A 19337-nucleotide genomic window follows, 5' to 3' on the forward strand; every position below is an offset into this window, starting at 1 on the left:
CCTTTCGTATGGCAGGTATATGTTGTCAACCAGACCTTGGGAGGGGGCCCACCTGACTCCGGGTGACCATAACATTTATAGAGGGGGTGCCGTGGTGTATGGATTGCAATACACTTTGCTTAATTGTTCTATTGATAAATACTCCAGACCTTTACATATCAACGCATGCCACCCTTTCTTTTTAAAAGGTACAGATGATGACGAGTTTACATAACCCATTCTTTCTAAATAGACACATGGCTTGTTACCAATTTTGCTGCCAAAACCATGAATGAAAACTCCGATTGCCACATTATGGGGCAAACAAACGTATACAAATTATGTTCTTTTCCAATCTGAATTACTTCTTAAAATTTTCATCATCAAATAACATTCAGAAAAGAATGTGCACGATATTTTGTGGTAGGATTTAGTGATAACAATATAAACGTCCTTGGAATCGTCATCAAGATTCATAAATGGCCTGTGGGCCGCGGTGAGTCCCCTGACGCTCCTGGCCCTGTCTCATCTGACCTGCCCTGTAGGTGACCACTGTCCTCACTCGTTCTTCTTCACACCTTACCATCCACCAACCAATGTTCTTCGTTTTACCTCCTTTGACATTTCCACAAATGAGTATTAATGGAATTGCATTGAAAAGTATTCACACGTGCTGGCCCTGGGGCTGTGGGGTTCAAACCTCCCACCGCAGCCAGGCGCCCGGAGCCCACCGGACCCTTTAAAGACCCCAGCGAGCGGGGACGGGGGCGGGGGTCTCCCCGCTGGAGATGGTCAAAGATCAAACGGAGCCAGGCTCATTGTGACATATGGTGAGGTCCCTTTGAAGTGTCTGTGTGCGCAAGGAAGGGTCACAGTTCCGGGCTTGGCCTCCGGCCTCATGGTTCAATGCAGCGTCCTTGCAGAGGACAGGTTCTGGCCTGTGGCCAAGGCAAGGTCGGCTCAAAGATGCGCCCCCGGCCTGCTGTCACTCAGGCACAAGGGGGCGGGGCCTTGTGAACTGTCCAATCAGGGGAGTCGCCGGAAACGTACGTGGGGGCGATAACTGCGTGGACGGCGTGCTGGGCCGTGGTCGCTCCGGGATCGCCTGTCGCTGCCTTCGGTGGCCGAGCCACGTCGTCTGTCGCTGTGAGCTGCACTGGCCGCGGCAGTCGGAGAGTGGACGTTCTGGGACCCCAGAAACCGGAAAATGGTGAGTGTGCGGCTGGGTGGCAGGGGACGGGGCGGAGGGCCGGGCTCCCCGCGGTCAGCTCCGGTGCTGTGGCCGAGGGGGCGGAGGCGCGGCACGCAGTCGGGACCCCTGTCCTCGCCGTCACCGCGCCGCCTCTCCCCACACGGTGCGGGGCCCGCAGGAGGGCCCGCAGGACAGTCGGGCCTCGGGCTCCGGGGTCCGTGAGCGGAGGGGCTGTGGTCTGTGGGGTCCCCAGGGCCTTCTTTCTCCCCAGGGGGCACCTGTTTCCCCTGAATTTTCCACTTATTTGAGGAGCAGGGTCTCAAATCCACGACCCTGTCCCCCCAGCCCAGCTCTTTGCAGGAGTGACAGTAAATCCCTGCATTTCCAGATCTTTGCCCGCATTCCCGAACGCCATCTTCCCTCTCCCGTTCACAGCAGCGTTATTAACTGTTTGTCCTCCGTGGTGCATTTCAGAATCTGCATTGTAATTAGCACTCATCCACAGAGCCCCGGCTGGCTCTTCAGGATTTATTTTTGTGGGTGTTTTCCATGAGAGGGGAGCAGAGGTTAGCCGCCCGGAGCCACGTGTGTATCCTCGTGCTCTCCCGCAGCCTCTCTCCGGGCGCAGACATCCTGGGGAAGTCCTCTGGGCCCAGGTTCCTCTTGGGAAAGTTTTCTGGCTGACCTGGCCTTTCAGCGCTGCACCTCCTTGTGTTTGTCACTTTGAAAAGATTTATTCACGTATTTGAGACTCAGTTTTTCAATAAACTTAAAATTTATTTTATCAGGATGGCTTGGGAGACAGTATAGAGTATTTCCAGAGAGGCAAAAAAGAGATGACTTTCCAAAAAAAAATGAAATGTCATTATTATGTCCCATTTGTTAAAACCCTTATTTCCCTTTTTTCTCCCCCTGAGCGGCTGTAGTAGCATTCTGAGGTCTGCTCTTTTGTTTTGGGTGACTTTAATGGCATGTGGGGGCTTCCTTAGACTTGCACCATCTACAAGTGTTCCAGTGTTAATTGTTTACAAATGAGTTTCTTTTCTCAGAAATAACAACTGACATCTTCATTTTCTGGTAGAAATAGATATTTGTGGGTCTTCTTGTTGAACCGGTAAAGTTGCCTTACAATTTTCTTTTCTCCTTTACGCATGAACACTGGGTTTGAGTGATTTCGCTGGATTCTCGAAACGCTGGGCCTATGTCATTTAAATTATCGGTGCTGGTCCAAAGCTTTGTGACTGGGGAGCAGAGGCCGGAGGCCAGTGACCCGAAACTAAGGCCCCCTGAGCAAACAAGGGGGGTTCTTAGGCCTAGATGTTTTCCAGTGTTGTGTTTGACTTTTGCAACCACATGTTGAGTGTAATCTGTGCACAGTGAAGGTCAGGGGTTCCGTCCTGTGGACAAAGGGTTCATGAATTTGGAGTTCATGTGGGTCAGAAGCTTAAACTGAATCCACTTGAGAGTTTCCTCACTTGTGAGAGTGGGAGTCTGGGGGAGGCAGCGCTTCCATGCTCACAGGAGAGGGAGGGTGTGTGGGGCTCCCAGAGCGCCTTCCTGTGGCTGCTCAGGTGCCCTCCCCTCCTTCACCAGGGACTGACTCCCTCCAGGGGATCTGTCTCCACCAGGAGAGTCCAGACCCCAAGCCAGGGAATGTGTGTTACCTTTCTAGCTGTGGGCTTTCCTTCTGAACTGCGGGGAAGCAGGCCGCTTTGCAGATTCGAGTGTTGGCATTTCTTTCCTTTGTCTTTTCTTTATCTGTTGAATAGTTCAGACCTTTACCTCTAGTTTCTTAACTTAGCAGTTTGTAATTTTATTTCCTGAGTCAGTGTGCAAGAATTTTGATTCCTTGGGCTTTGAAAATGTAAGCTGATGGAGAAATATGTAAGGAAGGCAAGAAAATCCTGGAACCAAACAGAATTTTTGTTTCGTTTAGGTGACAGAATCTCAAGCTGTAAGATGGGTGTTTTTTTAAGATCTCAGGCACATTATTAATTTTTAGATGAGTTTTTGCATGTGCATGTCCCTAGAGAACTTTGATGTTTAAAAGGCTATATTATTCTTAAGGCAAATGAATTTTTACTTAAATTGATGAGAGGAAAAAGATTGAATTCCTATTTTAGTTGATATGAGAAAAACTACTCAAGCTTATGTAAACCTTGGAAAGTCCTAGCAGGTTTCAGGGACTAAATGCAAACCCCTATTGCATTATGATACGCTGCTCATTCCTGACCACATCCCTAGTGTGAAATACAGCAGGGGGACAAACGATAATGCTTGTCCTTTTAGTTAGAAAGAGATTTGAAATGCTTTTTTAATTGTTCTTTTTTTAAAATTTTTTCTTCTCCCCAGGGCCCCCGAGTACATAGTTGTATATTCTAGTTGTAGATCCTTCTGGTTCTGCTATGTGCGATGCCACCTCACCATGGCTTGATGAGCAGTGCCATGTCCACGCCCAGGATCCAAATCGGGGAAACCCTGGGCCGCCAAAGCGGAGCTCGTGAATTTAACCACTCGGCTACGGAGTCGGCTTCTGAAGTTTTTCATTTTTTATGGTTTGCAGGTTTATACCCACTAGTGTTTAAAAATTCAATCTTAGAATGATTTCCTATGTAGAAAAGTTAAAATTAAATAAATTTAAAGTAGCAAAAGTTAATTTAAAAAGAGACTATTACATAGTAAAATATATATAAATTTCTGTTTATTTTAAATAATGCATTCAAAAGATAAAAAAAAAAATTATAAGAAACTTCTAGGGGCCAGCCCCGTGGCTCAATGGTTAAGTTTATGCGCTCTGCTTCAGCAACCCAGGGTTCACCAATTTGGATCCTGGGCACGGGCCTACACATCACTCATCAAGCCATGCTGTGGTGGCATCCCACATAGAAGATGTAGAATTGTGTACAACTAGGATATACAACTGTGGCTGGGGCTTTGGGGAGGAAAGAAACAAGAACAAAAGAGAGGAAGATTGGCAATAAATGTTATCTCAGGGCCAGTCTTCCTCACCAGAAAGAAAAAGAAAAAGAAACTTCTAGACTTCAAAAAAAACTTGTAAGATATGAAATGAGGTTTCGGGTTTTTTAGAGCATTTTAGGTTTACAGAAAAATCGATCAGAAAGTACAGAGTTCCCACTTGAACACTCTACATCCACACACTTTGCACTATTTTTTACGTCTTGTATTACTGTGGTACATTTGTTACAGTTGATGGGCCAATATTAATGCATTACAGTCCACTGTTTACATTCGCATTGACTCTGTGTGTTCTGCAATGTGTGGGTTTCGGCAAATGTTTGATGACATGTGTCCATCCTTTCTGTGTCGTAGAGTGTAGTTTCACCTCCCTAAAACTCCATGCTCCACTTCTTGACTCATCTCTCCCCCAGCCCCCAGATCCTTCACAACCAAAGACCTGTCTACTGGCCTCTAGTTTTGTCTCTTCTGGGATGTCGTATACTCGTAGTCACACAGTGTGTAGCCCTGTCTCATTGGCTTCTTTCCCTTAGCGATATACTTTTAAGGTTCCTCCATGTGTTTTCATGGCTTGATGCCCATTTCTTTTTATCATAGAACAGTATTTCATTCTATGAGTATACCACAGGTTGTTTATTCATTCTGCTGTTGAAGGATATCTTGTGTCACTCTGCGTCTTGCCAATTATGAATAAAACACCTGTAAACATTCATTTGCATGTTTCTGTGTGAACGCAAGTCTCCAGCTCATTTGGGTAAATACCGAGAAGTATGATCACTAGATCCTGTGGTAAGTAGTTTAGTTTTGTAAGAAACTGCCTGTCTTTCAAAGCAGGCAGACTATTTTCCATTCCCACCAGCAATGGATGCGGGTTCCTGTAGCTTTACCTCTTTGCCAATATTTGGTGTTCTGAGTGTTCTGAATTTCATCCATTGTAATAAGTGTCCAGCTATATCCATTGTTTTATTTGCACTTCCCTAATGACATTTGATGTTGAGCTTTTCATGTATTTATTTGCCATCTGCATATCTTCTTTGGTGATGTGTGTTCAGATCTTCTGCCCATTTTTAATTGGGTTGTTTGTCATTGTTGAGTTTTAAGAGTTCTTTGGACATTTTGGATTCAGTTTGTTATCAGATAAATGTTCCGCTAAGATTTTCTCCCAGTTTGTGACTGTCTTTTCATTTTCTTACCCCTGTCTTTTGTAGAACGGGGGGGTTTTATTTTAATGAAGTGAAGCTTACCATTTTTTTCTTTCATGGATCTTGCTTTTGGTGTTTTGTCTTAAAATTTACCGGTTAACTCAAGGTCACCTTGATTTTCTCCTGTGTTGTCTTCTAGGAGTTTTTACTTTTGCATTTTACATTTAGGCCTATCTTTTATATTTAGATCTAGTTTCAGTTAATTTTTGTGAAAGGTGTAAAGTCTATCTAGAGTCATTTGGGAGGAGGGGTTGCATGTGGATATCCACCATTTCCAGCACTGTTGGTTGAAAAGACTTTCTTTCCTCCATCAGATTGTCTTTTTTTCCTTTGTCAAGCATCAGGGATCCATAGGAAAGGAGTTGACTTCTGTATCCTTAAACCTTGCTGTACTCTCATTAATTCTCTGAGTGATCGCTGTTGTTTTGGATTCTTTTCGCATTTTTACATAGAAAATCATGTCACGCAACAAGGACAGTTTTATTTCTTGCTTCCCATCTGTGTACCTTGTATTTCCTTTTCTTGCTTGATTGCATTAGCTCGGTCTTCTAGTACAGTGTGAATAGGAGTCGTGACAGGTGACTTCTTAACTCTGTTTCTTCTCTTACCAGAAAGCATCTAGTATCTCACCATTAAGTATGTACAAGTTTCACATAGACGTTCTTTTTCAAGAACAGTAACTCCCCTCTATTTCTAGTCTATTATCATAAATGGGTGTTGGATTTTATCAAGTGCTTTTTCATTTCCTCTCCTTTCATCCCTGATACTGGTCGTTTTTGTCTTCCCTCTGTTCTTAGTTAGCTTGACATTTATCACTTTTATTAATTATTTCAAGGAACCAGCTTTTGGTTTCCTTGAAAGTCTCTATTAAGTTTCCTGCAATTTTTTTATGTCTTCTCTGATTTTTTCTCTTTTTTTGCCATCTTATTTTACTTGGTTTTATTGAGTTATAATTGACATCTAACATTATATTATTTTCAGGTGTACAACATAGTGATTTGATATTTGTATATACTGTGAAATATCCCCACAGTAAGTATAGTTAACATCCGTCATGACACAGTTAGAATTTTTTTCTTGTGATGAGAAATTTTAATATTCTCTTAGCAACTTTCAAATATACAATACAGTTTTAACTGTAGTCACCATGCTGTATGTTACGTCTGTATGATTTTTTTTTTTACTTTATAACTGAAAGCTTGTACTTTTTGACCCCCTTTACCTGTTTCCCCTACTCCCATCCTCCACCTTTGACATCACCAGTCTGTCCTTTGTGTCTGTGAGCTTGGTTTTTTGTTTTTTGTTGTCTGGGTTTTTTGTTTTAGATTCCATACATAGGTAAGATCATACAGTATTTTTTTCCTCCGTCTGATTTATTTCACTTAGTGTCATGCCCTCAAAGTCCATCTGTGTTGTCACAAAGGGCAAGATTTCCCTTTTTATGGCTGAATAATATTCCTGTGTGTGTGTATGTACACAGCACGTTTTCTTTATCCATTCATCCGTTGATAGATACTTAGGTTGTTTCCGTATCTTGGCAATTGCAAATAACGCTACAGTGAACATAGGGTACATGTGTCTTTTTGTCTTCATGTTTTTATTTCCTTCAGATAAATACCCAGGAGTAGAGTTGTTGGATCATATGGTGGTTTCAATTTTAATTTTTTGAGGAACTTCCATGCTATTTTCCATAGTGGCTACACCAATTTACATTCCCACCAACAGTATACCAGGGTTCCCCTTTCTCCACATCCTCATCAACACTTATTATTTCTTGTCTTTTTAAATAATAGCCATTCTGGGGCCAGCCCGGTGGCTCAGCGGTTAAGTGCGCACGTTCTGCTTCGGTGGCCTGGGGTTCGCCGGTTTGGATCCTGGGTGCAGGCATGGCACCGCTTGGCAAGCCATGCTGTGATAGGCATCCCACATATAAAGTAGAGGAACATGGGCACAGATGTGTGCTCAGGGCCAGTCTTCCTCAGCAAAAAGAGGAGGATTGGTGGATGTTAGCTCAGGGCTTATCTTCCTCAAAAAAAAAGCACACAAAACAAAACAAAAAAGACAACAACAAAAATAATAGCCATTCTAACAGGTATGAGTTGTTATCTCACTGTGGTTTTGATTTGTGTTTCCCTGATTATTAGTGATGTTGAGCATCTTTTCATGTACTGTCTGTATGTCTTCTTTGGAAAAATGTTTAGTCAGATCCTCTGTCTATTTTTAATTGTTTTTTTTTCTGCCATTAAGTTGTATGGGTTCTTTATGTGTTTTGGATCTTAACTCCTTATCACATATATTATTTGCAAATGGTTTGTCTCATTCAGTAGGTTGCCTTTTCATTTTGTTGATTATTTTCTTTGCTCTGCAGAAGCTTTTTAGTTTGATGTAGTCCCATGAGTTGATTTTTGCTTTTGATGTCAAATCCGAAAAATTACCAAGACCAGTGTCAAAGAGCTTACTGCCTGTGTTTTGTTCTAGGAGTTTTATGCTTTCAGGTCTTATGTTCAAGACTTTAATCTATTTTGAGTTGGTTTTTGTGTATGGTGTAAGATAGTGGTCTAGTTTCGCTTTTTTTGCATTTGGCTGTCCAGTTTTCCCAACATAGTTTATTAAAGAGACTGTCCCTTCCCTGTTGTATATTCTTGGTTCCTTTGTCATAAATTAATTGACTGCATAAGCATGGGTTTGTTTCTGGACACTGTTCTGTTCCATTGATCTGTATGTGTGTTTTGATGCCAATACCATATATTTTGATTACTGTAGCTTTGCAATATAGTTTGAAATCAGGGAGCATGATGCCTCCAGCTTTGTTCTTCTTTCTCAAGATTGCTTTGGCTATTTGGGGTTTTATGGTTCCATACAGATTTTAGGATCGTTTGGTCTATTTCTGTGGAAAATGCCTTTGAAATTTTGATAGAGACTGCACTGAGTCTATAGATTGCTTTGGGTAGTATGGACATTTTAACAATATTAATTCTTCCAATCCATGCGCATGGAATAACTTTCTGTTTGTGTCGTCTTCAGTTTCGCTCATCAGTGTCATGGTTCGCAACGTACCAGTCTTTTACCTTCCTGGTTAAATTTATTCCTTGGTATTTTATTCTTTTTTTTTTTTTTTTTTTTTAAAGATTGGCACCTGAACTAACATCTGTTGCCCACCTTTTATTTTTTTCTTCTTTTTCTTCTCCCTAAAGCCCCCCAGTACATAGTTGTATGTTCTAGTTGTGAGTACCTCTGGTTGTGCTATGTGGGACGCCGCCTCAACATGACCTGATGAGCAGTGCCATCCCACACCCGGTATCTGAACCAGTGAAACTCTGGGCTGCTGAAGTGGAGCACATGAACTTAACCACTCAGCCATGGGGCTGTCTGCTCTTTCATTTCTGATTTTATTTGAGTCCTATCTTTTTCTTGGTGAGTCTACCTAAAAGTTTTTCAATTTTGTGTATCCTATCAGTAAACCAGCTCTTAGTTTCATTGATCTTTTTCTCTTGCTGTTTTAGTTTTTATTTCATTTATTTCCACTGTGATCTTTGTTATTTTCTTTCTTCTATTAAGTTCAGCCTTCATTTTTTCTAGTTCCTTGAGGTGTAAAGTTAGGGTTTTAAGATCTTTTTTGTTTTTTGATGTGGGTATTTATCACTGTGAACTTCCCTCCTGGAACTGCTTTTGCTGCATCCCATAGTTTTGATATGTTTTATTTTCATTTTCATTTGTCTCAGGGTATTTTTAAATTTTCTTTTGATTTCTTCTTTGGTCTATTTGTTCAGTAGCATTTTGTTTAATCTCCACATATTTGTGAATATTCCAGTTTTCTTCTTGTAATTGATTTCTAGTCTCATACTATTGTGGGTGGAAAAGATGCTTGATATGACTTTAATCTTAAATTTATTGACTTGTTTTGTGGCCTAACATATGATCTGTCCTGGAGAATGTTTCATGTGCACTTGAGAGGAATGTGTATTCTGTTGCTTTTGGATGGAACGTCTGTTAAGTCCATCTGGTCTGTGTCATTTAAAGGTAATGTTTCCTTATTGATTTTCTGTTTGGATGATGTATTCCACTGATGAAAGTGGGGTGCCAAAATCCTCTATATTGCTGTCTTTTTCTCCCTTTGGGTCTGTTAATATTTGCTTTATATATTTAGGTGTTCCTATGTTGAGTGCATAAATATTCACAAATGTTATATCCTCGTGTTGGAGTCGCCCCTTTACCATTACGTAATGATGGTTTTTGTCTTTTATTACAGTCTAGGTCTTAAAGTCTGTTTCGTCTGATACAAGTATAGCTACTCCAGCTCTCTTCTGGTTTCCGTTTGCATGGAATATTTTTTCTGTCCCTTTGCTTCAGTTGGTGTGTGTCCTTACATCTGAAGTGAGTCTTTTGTAGGTAGTATATAGATGGTTTGGGTTTTTTTAATCCATTCAGCCACTTTGTGTCTTTTTGTTGGAGAATTTAGTCCATTTACATTTGAAGGAGTTATTGATAGGTATGTTCTTATTGCCATTTGCTCATTTTCCTGGCTGTTTTGTAATTCCTTTGTTCCTTTTCTCTTCTCTTGCTGTCTTCCTTTGTGGTTTGATGATTTTCTGGAGTGGTATGCTTAGATTCTTTTCTTTTTTTATCTTTTGTCTATCTATAGGACTTTGTTTTGTGTTTACCATGAGGCTTGCATAGAATAACTTGTAATAATGGACTTTAAGATTCTAACAGTTAAGCTTGTAAGCATTCTAAAACTCTATGTTTTTACCCCCACGCATGTTTTATGTTTTTGGTGTCACAGTTTCTTTTTATCTTGTGTATCCATTAGCAAGTTGTTGTAGTTATAGTTACTTTTACTACTTTTGTCTTTTAACCTTCATACTTGCGCTATAAGTGGTTAGCCCGCCACCTTTATGACATTAGACTGTTCTGAATTTTACTATATATTTGCCTTTAATATTGAGTTTATTCATATGTTTTCCTGTTACTAATTAGCACCCTTCTGTTTCAGCTTAGAGAAGTCCTTTAACATTTCTTGCAAGGCCAGTCTAGTGGTGATGAACTCCTTTGGATTTTGCTTGTTTGGAAAATTCTTTCTCCTTCAGTTCTGAATGACAGCTTTACTGGATAGAGTATTCTTGATTCGCAGGCTTTTTTCTTTCAGCACTTTGAATACATCCTGCCACTCCCTCTGGCACATGAACTAGGTGGTAGACAGGGAGGAACCTAGAAAAGCCTGTTTGTTGGGCTCTCCTCTTCGGTCTGTTTCTGTGTGGCCACTTGTTTTCCAAACATTTGCTGCTTTTGACCTGCCTGTGACTGCCTTTCCTTTGAAGTCTCTGACTCTCCCTACCCCCAACACTTTTGTTTTTAGCTGAAGATGGTATTTAAAGTGAGGGCTTCAGCCGTTTTGGCAAGTTACTCAGTTTTCCTGGGTTTGTCCAGTGTATACATGCTATTAAGCTCTTGTCTTTCTCCTGTTAGTCTGTCTTATGTAAACTTAATTTTTAGACCAGCCAGAACAACCAAGAAGGGCAGAGGAAAATTCTCTCTCGTCTACAGTACTTACACAAACCTAGATGGTATAGCCTACTGTATACGTAGGCTGTGTGGTACTAATTTTATGAGACCACCGTTATGTATGCAGTCATTGACTCAGACGTTGTTATGCTGCTCATGGCTGTATGCAGTATACCTCTTTCTGGGGAAGACTTCTGTCTGCTCCCTCTATGCTGAGCCCTGGGGTGACAGCCAGTTAAGCACTGTTTCTTTCTTTGCTACCATCCTGTTGAATCGATGAACACAAGCCCTGCTGGCCATTGGAGCCAGGCTATCAAGGGGTGTGTCCTCTAGGTGGCAGACACAAAAGCTGGGGCACCAGACATGTATACAAGCTCCTTTCTTGGAGACACCAGTGACCTCAGGCTGCAGAGGGAGAGTGTGATGGTCATCTGCTGACCTCCCTGGTGTCTGCAGAGGATGTTGTCAGGCCCTAGATGTGTGTTTAATTAGAAGCCTGCCTCTCAGGCTGTGGCTATGAAGATGAGCTGAGAGGCCTTTTTCACAGATATTGGTGAGCTGGAGTGAGGCAGAAGGAGGCACAAAGATGGTGCCCTCCAGCCTTCATCCATGGGGAGTATCTCCCTAGGTCTCTGGGTCTGTGCCAAGCCCAAAGCCTGCCTCTCAGGCTGGAGCTCCTAGACAAGCAAATAGGCCTCTTTCGCAAAAAGACTGGGGGTGTTCCAGTCTGCGCCAGGCCCTGGGGGTGGCAGCCAGCCAAGACCTGTCTCTGTTACAGTCCCATGGGACCCGTGCATGGAAGCCCCACTGGTCACCAGAACCAGGTGATTAGGGCTGTCTCCTGGGCAGCAGCCACATAAGTCTGGGCACAGGCGAGTGCAGAAGCTCCTCTCCAGAAGACACCAGTGAGCTGGAGCAAGGCAGAGAGAGCACAGAGATGGTGCCCACCCGCCTTCATCTTTGGAGGGTATTTCAGGAGGCCCCTGGAGGTGCGTTAAATTAGGCGTCTGCCTCTCAGGCTGTAGCTACGAAGATAAGCTAATAGGCCTCTTTCACAGAAGAACCATGGGCCTCATTCTGTTGCCTTTCTGCTGTGCCCTGAAGATGGTAGCCAGTTCAGAACTCTTCCTCCGTTTGTTACAGCCCTCTGGGACCTACGGGCATAAGCCCCGCTACGCACCAGAGCCAGGCGGTCTAGAGGTGTTCCAGAGGCAGGCGGCAGCTGCAACAAGAGGAGCATCAGAGCAGGGCGCAAGCTCCTTCTGCTGGAGCAAGGCAGAGGGAGAATGCAGAGCTGCACCCGCTGGCCTCTGTCTTGGGAGAATGTTTCAGTAGGTCCCTAGTTGTGTGTTAAATTAGATGTCTGTTCCTCAGCCTGACTCTTCAAGATAAGTGAGTTCTCTCTTCACAGACAGTCTGGATGCTTTTCCATCAGCTACCTCTGTGCTGGGCCCTGGGGCAGGGGAGTCCACTCACGGGAGCCCTCACAGCTGTGTAGGTCTGGCGGATGCCAGCCCCGCTGGCTTGCAAAGCTCGATATTTTAGAGCCTTGTCTTCAGGGGCAGGTCTTAAAAGTTGGGGTGTCAGATGTGGGGTTCAAAACCTTCACTCCTCGGGGAGAAGCTTGGGGTGTTGAGTTCCCTTCTGATTGTGAGTTGCCGTGCCAGGATTGGGGTTTATGGCAAGGTCGTGTCTCAGTTTCTCCTACCCACTTTGATGTGGGTTTTTTCTTATTTGCCCAGTGTGTGTAGCAGTGGCTCAGCTAGTTTGGGGGATTTTTTCCAAGAAATGTTCTCTCCGTAGCTGTAGATTGAGTGTATCTGTGGGAGGAGGTGAGTTTAGGACCCTCCTCTGTCGCTGTCTTGAACTGGACTATTTCTTTTGTGTGTGTGTACTTTGGGTTTAATTTGCTCTTCTTTTGATTGTTTTTTCAAGTAGATACTTAGATTATTGATTGTAGATCTGTCTTTTTCCCTGGCTTATTTGTTCCATGGTATAAATTTCCCTCCAGATAGTACTTTTGCTGCATCAGATAACCTTTGATATGTTCTATTTTTATTTCATTTAGTTCAAAATAGTCTTTAATTTCTCTAAAGACTTCTTCGATCCCACGTGATGCTTAGAAGTGTTCATTTCTGTGAGTTTGGGGATTTTCCTGTTATTGATTTCTAGATTAATGCTGCTGTGGTCTGAGGGCATATTTTGTATGCTTTCTGTTCTTTCAGATTTGTTAAGGTGTATTTTATGTCTTAGGATGTGGTTTGTCTTGGTGAATGTTTCTTGTGAACTTGAAAAGAATGTAAGTTTTGCTGTTGGTGGATGAAGTGTTCCATGGGTTGCAGTTAAACCAGTTGTTTGACGGTGCTTTTCACTTCACCTGTCCTTGCTGGTTTTCTGACCTGCTGGAACTCTTGCCTTACTGACGGGGATGTTGATGCCTCCACCTGTAACAGCGGATGCATCTATTCCTCACTGTATTTTATCAGTTTTTGCCTCATGTAATTTGCTACTCTATTAAAAATGCGCATACACGCAGAGGATTGCTATGTTGGAGGCTTGACCCCTTTACCATTGTCTCATTCCCTCTTTACCCCTGCGTTTTCCTTGCTCTGTAAAGCTGGCTTTATCTGAGATTAACATGCTCTGGCAGCTTTCTTTTGATTTGGCATCGTAGATCTTTCACCATCCTTTATCTTAAGTTTGCTTGTGTTTTTATGTTTAAAGTGTGTTTCTTGTGGACAATATATAATTAGCTGAGGTTTTTTAACCCGTTGTTGTGGTATCTGTCTCTCACCTGTAAGGTTTAGATCATTGATGTTTAGAGTGGTCATTGTTACAGTTGGATTAATATCTACCATACTTCTTACTCTTTTTGCCCTTGTTTCTTTTTGTCTTCCACCATTTTTCTCTTCTCTGGCTTTGAGCATTTTACCTGATTCCATTTTATCTCCTCTTAGCATATCAGTTATAGTTTTTCACTTTGTTACCTTGAGTTTCCAGGATACATTTACAACTAACCCAAGTCCTTTGTCAAGTAACGCTGTGCCACTGCACTGGTTGTGCAAGAACCTCATGACAGAGTCTTCCCAGTTCCTCAGTCTCTGTCCCCTATGACATTGTTGTCATTCATTTCACTTATCCGTAAGCTATAATTACTCGATAGACATTGTTACTATTATTAATCTGAACAAAGTGATATGTCAGATTAAGTACAAATAAGAAAAAAGATATTTTACCTTCGTTTATTCCTTTTCACCAAATTTCTGTTAACATTTCTTGCCAAGTGGGTGTACTGATGTCAGATTCTCTCAGTTTTTGTCTCAGAAAGTCTTTATTTCTATCTTACTTTAGAAGGATAATTTTGCTTAACATATAATTCTAGGATAGTAGTTTTTTTACTTTCAACACTTTAAATATTCCGCTCTATTCTCTTCTTGCTTGTGTGGTTTCTGAAAAGAAGTCTGATTTAATTCTTATCCTTGTTTTAGTATAACTAAGGTTTTTCTCCTCTGACTTCTTTCAGTGTATTCTCTGTCTTTGATTTTTCTCCAGTTTGAATATGATACGCTTGGGTGTGCATTTTCTGGTGTTTTTCGTGTTTAATGTTCTCTTAGCTTCCTGGATCTGCAGTTTGCTGTCTATCACCAATGTTAGGGAAATCTGAGTGATGATTGCTTCGCTTATTTCTTCTGTTCCTTTCTGCCTTTCTTTCAAGTATTTCCATTATGTGTATTTTACACCAGCTGTCATTGTCCCAAACTTCTTGGATAGTGTGTGTTTTTTCGTCTTTGTATTAGGCCCTTGTGAAAATACTCTTTTGAATACAAGCCTTACTAATAGACTATTCTGGGCGTATTTCAAAAGAGCTTTTCTGTCCAGTTTTGGAGACAGTGGTCTGCCTTGTGTCCTCAGTTCTCTGGTCGATCTCAGAAGACTTGTCCATTTTAAGTTGGTTTGCTTTTTTCTCATGAGGTTGGGATGATGGCTTCTAAGTTCATTGTATGACAGACAAAACAGAGTCTCTGACTCCAGTGTTTGCTGTTTGACTGCTGACAGCTTTGACGCCTCAACTCTTCTGCCTCTTGTGACCCACGTTTACCCAAGGCGATAACAAAGCCTCAGTGCTTCCTTCATTGGCAGTCGTGAAAGATTCTGTCCACGCAGGCTCCTGCCCTTGTGTGCGCACTCTCACTTTAGTCTACTCACAATCTCAATAAGAAAGCAAGTTCATGCAGCTTACCTTGCTCTCATTTCATCCCTGCTTTGGGAGGGCTGCCTTACTCTCCAGAGACTTCAGTTATGGAAGTAATAAACCTTTTCATACCCTGTTGACAGAGTATGATACCATCGACTTAGATTCCTATACTCAGAGGTGGGCTGTTATGCTTCTGTGCACCATATGGGAATTCAGAAATAAGAGAAGTTGGGAGGTCTGGTCAGGGATTTTCTCCTGAAATTAGAGAATGGAGACTTTATGTTCTTTTGGAGGAATTCACTGCTGAATCCTTTATGTATTTCATAATCATAGGCAGATTCACCATCAAACCATTATGGACTCAGTGAACTCCCGTGCAGTCTGCAGCTCTTAGCTTGTTCCTCAAAGGCAGCAAGGCCCAGGGTACACTGTTAGGATTTGACAGAAAGATCTCTTCTAGCACTCTGTCATGTCAGCACGTGTGCCTGTGTGTGCTAAAAACTGGTGTGGAGCACCCTGAGGCTCGTGTGTACAGGGTTTGTGTGGAGGTCTAAGTTGTCGTGCCTTCCTAGCGTGTCCTATCATGCTACCTTGTCTGAACTCTAACAACTTTTTTTTTTTTTTAAAGATTGGTACCTGAGCATATTAGCCAATCTTTTTTCCCCCTTCTTCTTCTCCCCAAAGCCCCCCGATACATAGTTGTATATTCTAATTGTGAGTGCCTCTGGCTGTGCTGTGTGTGATGCTGCCTCAGCATGGCCTGACAAGTGGTGCCATGTCTGCACCCAGGATCCTAACCAGCGAAACCCTGGGCTGCTGAAGCAGAGCACGGGAACTTAACCACTTGGCCATGGGGCTGGCCCCTGAACTGTAACTTCTGAATAACCCCCTAGCTCCATGAAATGAGACAGAGAGGGGAAAAACTAAGTTTTGACAAATATTACACAAATTGAAAGTACTGCTTCACAAGGATATTCTCATTTAGCCAGCTGCATGTGACTACTTCTGATGGCCTGGAGTACTTCAGGTCCGTATGACAAGCTGAATCTTGTTACAAGTTGGATTTCCACAGGCCTCCTGGCCTCTCATGTTTGGTGATGTGAATAGAAGAAAAAGCTTCCAGTTCTTGACTGTGTTTTTACTCATTAAAACCTCATGCAGATTTGACCCTGTCCTTCATGGAGTGCTGAGTTAAATGGTAGGTAATACAGAACGACATGAGTTTTTCCTCACAAGGAATTGATGTCCTTAACAAGATGTGTTTCATTTGTGTAGCGTTTCTCTCATTTCTCCAGGGTGCTTAGACCCTGCCATTAGAGAGCAATAACATTTACAGTGATCACAGTAGAAATGCATAAATCATTTGCATGTGTTCATGATGCTGTTCAATTTATAAGGAAGTGAGCATGGACAGAGAGTAAGTTTCTGATGACCAAGACGTAAAATAAATGTTTGGAGACCACAGAATCATACGTAGCCTTCCTGTAAATTGAGTATAGATGTCCATTGCTGCCAGTCTCCTGCATTCTACTATAAACATATTTGTGATGTTTCAGGACTCAGTGGCCTTTGAAGACGTGGCTGTGAACTTCACCCGGGAAGAGTGGGCTTTACTGGATCCTTCACAGAGGAGACTCTATAGAGATGTGATGTGGGAAACCTTCAGGAACCTGGCGTCTATAGGTGAGGATGACAACTTACCTTCTCTTCGTCATTAGAGAACAAGTGTTTCTTGTCCATCAGCATTGTTCCAAGACATAGAATGTGGAAAGAGAGGACACTGGTAAATAAATTAGGCATGGTCACAGCTAATGATGGATAAGAATCTAATAATTTTTCTATAATTTCTAATAATTTGGCATCATTTTTCTTGGTCTGTGTTTTAGGACAAAAATGGGAAGGTCATAACACTGCAGATACGTACAAAACCCAGGGGAAAAATCTAAGGTGAGTCACACAATAGACAGCACTGTCCCATGTGAGAATCCTAGTGTGTCATGAAATTTTAAAAACAAGCAAGTAAAACAAGTAATAGCAGCTTCAAATTTATTTATCCTTAAGTTTTTCTCACTGAAAATACTTGCTTAAGTGTGACATAGATGTTCTATGTTAGCAAAATTATTCACTTGAAACATTATTAAGAAACCCCATCTTATTATAAATAGCTCTTTTCGTAAGAGTTATAGTCAAATCCTCTTATAGATTATTCAGTATATTCGCTTTCAAACAATTCAGAAAGGACAGAAAATCTACACTTTTGCTGTAAATTATAAAAATGTAATTCATTACCCCGCTAATACAAAATTATTAACAAATCATTAGTAATGTGCTTCTCATTTTTTACAGAAGTGAAATGGTAGAGAAACTTGGTGAAGGCAAGGAAGGTAGACAGTGCGGAGAAACTGCCAGCCAGATTCCAGACCTTAATCTGAACAAGAAAACTTCTGGAGTAAAGCCATGTAAATGTAGCGTGTGTGGAAAAGTCTTTGTGCGTCACTCATCCCTTAATAGGCATGTCAGATCTCACACTGGACACAAACCATACGAGTATCACGAATATGAAGAGAAGCCATATAAATGTAAGGAATGTGGGAAAGCCTTCAGTTACCGCAAATCTGTCCACAGACATGAAAGGACCCACACTGGAGAAAAACCCTATGAATGTAAGGAATGTGGGAAAGCTTTCACGTGGCTCACAACCTTTCGAAGACACATGATAACACACACTGGAGATGGACCTTATAAGTGTAAAGAATGTGGGAAAGCCTTTAGTTGTTCCACCTCATTTCGAACACATGAGAGAACTCACACTGGAGAGAAACCCTATGAATGTAAACAGTGTGGTAAATCCCTCAGGTCTCCTCTAGGTTTACGAATCCATGAAAGAAATCACACTGGAGAGAAGCCCTATGAATGTAAACAGTGTGGGAAAGCCCTCAGTTGTCCCAGTTCCTTTCGAAGACATGAAAGGACTCACACCGCGGAGAAACAGTATGAATGTAAACAATGTGAGAAAACCTTCAGTTCTCCTCTAGGTTTACGAATACATGAAAGAATTCACACTGGAGAAAAACCCTATGAATGTAAGGAGTGTGGGAAAGCCTTCATTTCTCTCTCAAGCATTCGAACACACATGATAACGCACACTGGAGATGGACCTTATAAGTGTAAGGAATGTGGGAAAGCTTTCATTTGTCCCAGTTCATTTCGGTCACATGAAAGGACTCACACTGGAGAGAAGCCATATGAATGTAAACAGTGTGGTAAAACCTTCAGTTGGCCAAGTTCCTTTCGAATACATGAAAGAACTCATACTGGAGAGAAGCCCTATGAATGTACAGAGTGTGGGAAAACCTTCATTTATCGCACAACCTTTCAAGGACACATGAGAAAGCACACTGGAGAGAAACCCTATAAATGTAAAGAATGTGGGAAAGCTTTCATTTCTCCCTCAAGTGTTCGAACACACATGATAATGCATACTGGGGATGGACCTTATAAATGTAAGGAATGTGGGAAAGCATTCAACTTTCCCAGTTCATTTCGAATACATGAAAGGACTCACACTGGAGAGAAGCCCTATGAATGTAAACAATGTGGTAGAGCCTTCAGTTGTTACACATCCTTTCGAACACATGAAAAAACTCACACTGGAGAGAAACCCTACGAATGTAAGGAATGTGGAAAAGCCTTCATTTATCGCACTACCTTTCGAGGACACATGAGAATGCACACTGGGGAGAAACCATACAAATGTAAAGAATGTGGCAAAGCCTTCAGTCGGCCCAATTCTTTCCGAAGGCATGAAAGATCTCATGTGGAATAGAGACTCCTTGTGTGTAAGCAGTGTGAGAAAGACGTCAGTTTGCCTTCATCCTTACATGTGAAAACTCCCACTACAAGAAATCCTATAAGTAATTTGAGAAAGCCTGATATATGCTAATCCATGTATAATATTCCAGAAAACAATAACAGGGAAGAATCATTATAATAGTAATAAATATATTCTCTTTACCAGTGCCTCATTCTTAAAGTGGACCTCTGGACTGTGGGTATTTACTGCTTGCTTTAAAAAATGAACATTAAAGTGAGATAGTTCTGTAAATATTGTTTAAGCAATATCGTGTCAGATTAATAGGTATTGTTTTCTCCTTAAATCAATTAATATTTTTCTCTTTCCATTTGGAACCTGTTTGATCCATAGGTAAATTGAAGTGTTATTCTAATATACAAGTATGTTTAATTTTTATAAAATGTTTCAATTATTTTGTAAGGAAGGGGCTATTGATAA

General features: G+C 41.7%; 1 protein-coding gene across 1 annotated transcript; it reads left to right on the forward strand.

Moving 5' to 3' along the window:
• Nucleotides 1-850: 850 nt before the first annotated feature.
• On the forward strand, nucleotides 851-18917 carry LOC103562320 (zinc finger protein 709-like). The gene is given in 5 exon segments (XM_008537363.2): nucleotides 851-1189; nucleotides 16603-16729; nucleotides 16933-16993; nucleotides 17393-18640; nucleotides 18642-18917. Coding segments are annotated over 5 exon segments (1569 nt in total). The 5' UTR covers nucleotides 851-1186; the 3' UTR covers nucleotides 18772-18917.
• Nucleotides 18918-19337: the final 420 nt, after the last annotated feature.

This window comes from Equus przewalskii, chromosome 6 (genome assembly GCF_037783145.1).
Source record: "Equus przewalskii isolate Varuska chromosome 6, EquPr2, whole genome shotgun sequence".
Lineage (NCBI taxonomy): Eukaryota > Metazoa > Chordata > Mammalia > Perissodactyla > Equidae > Equus > Equus przewalskii.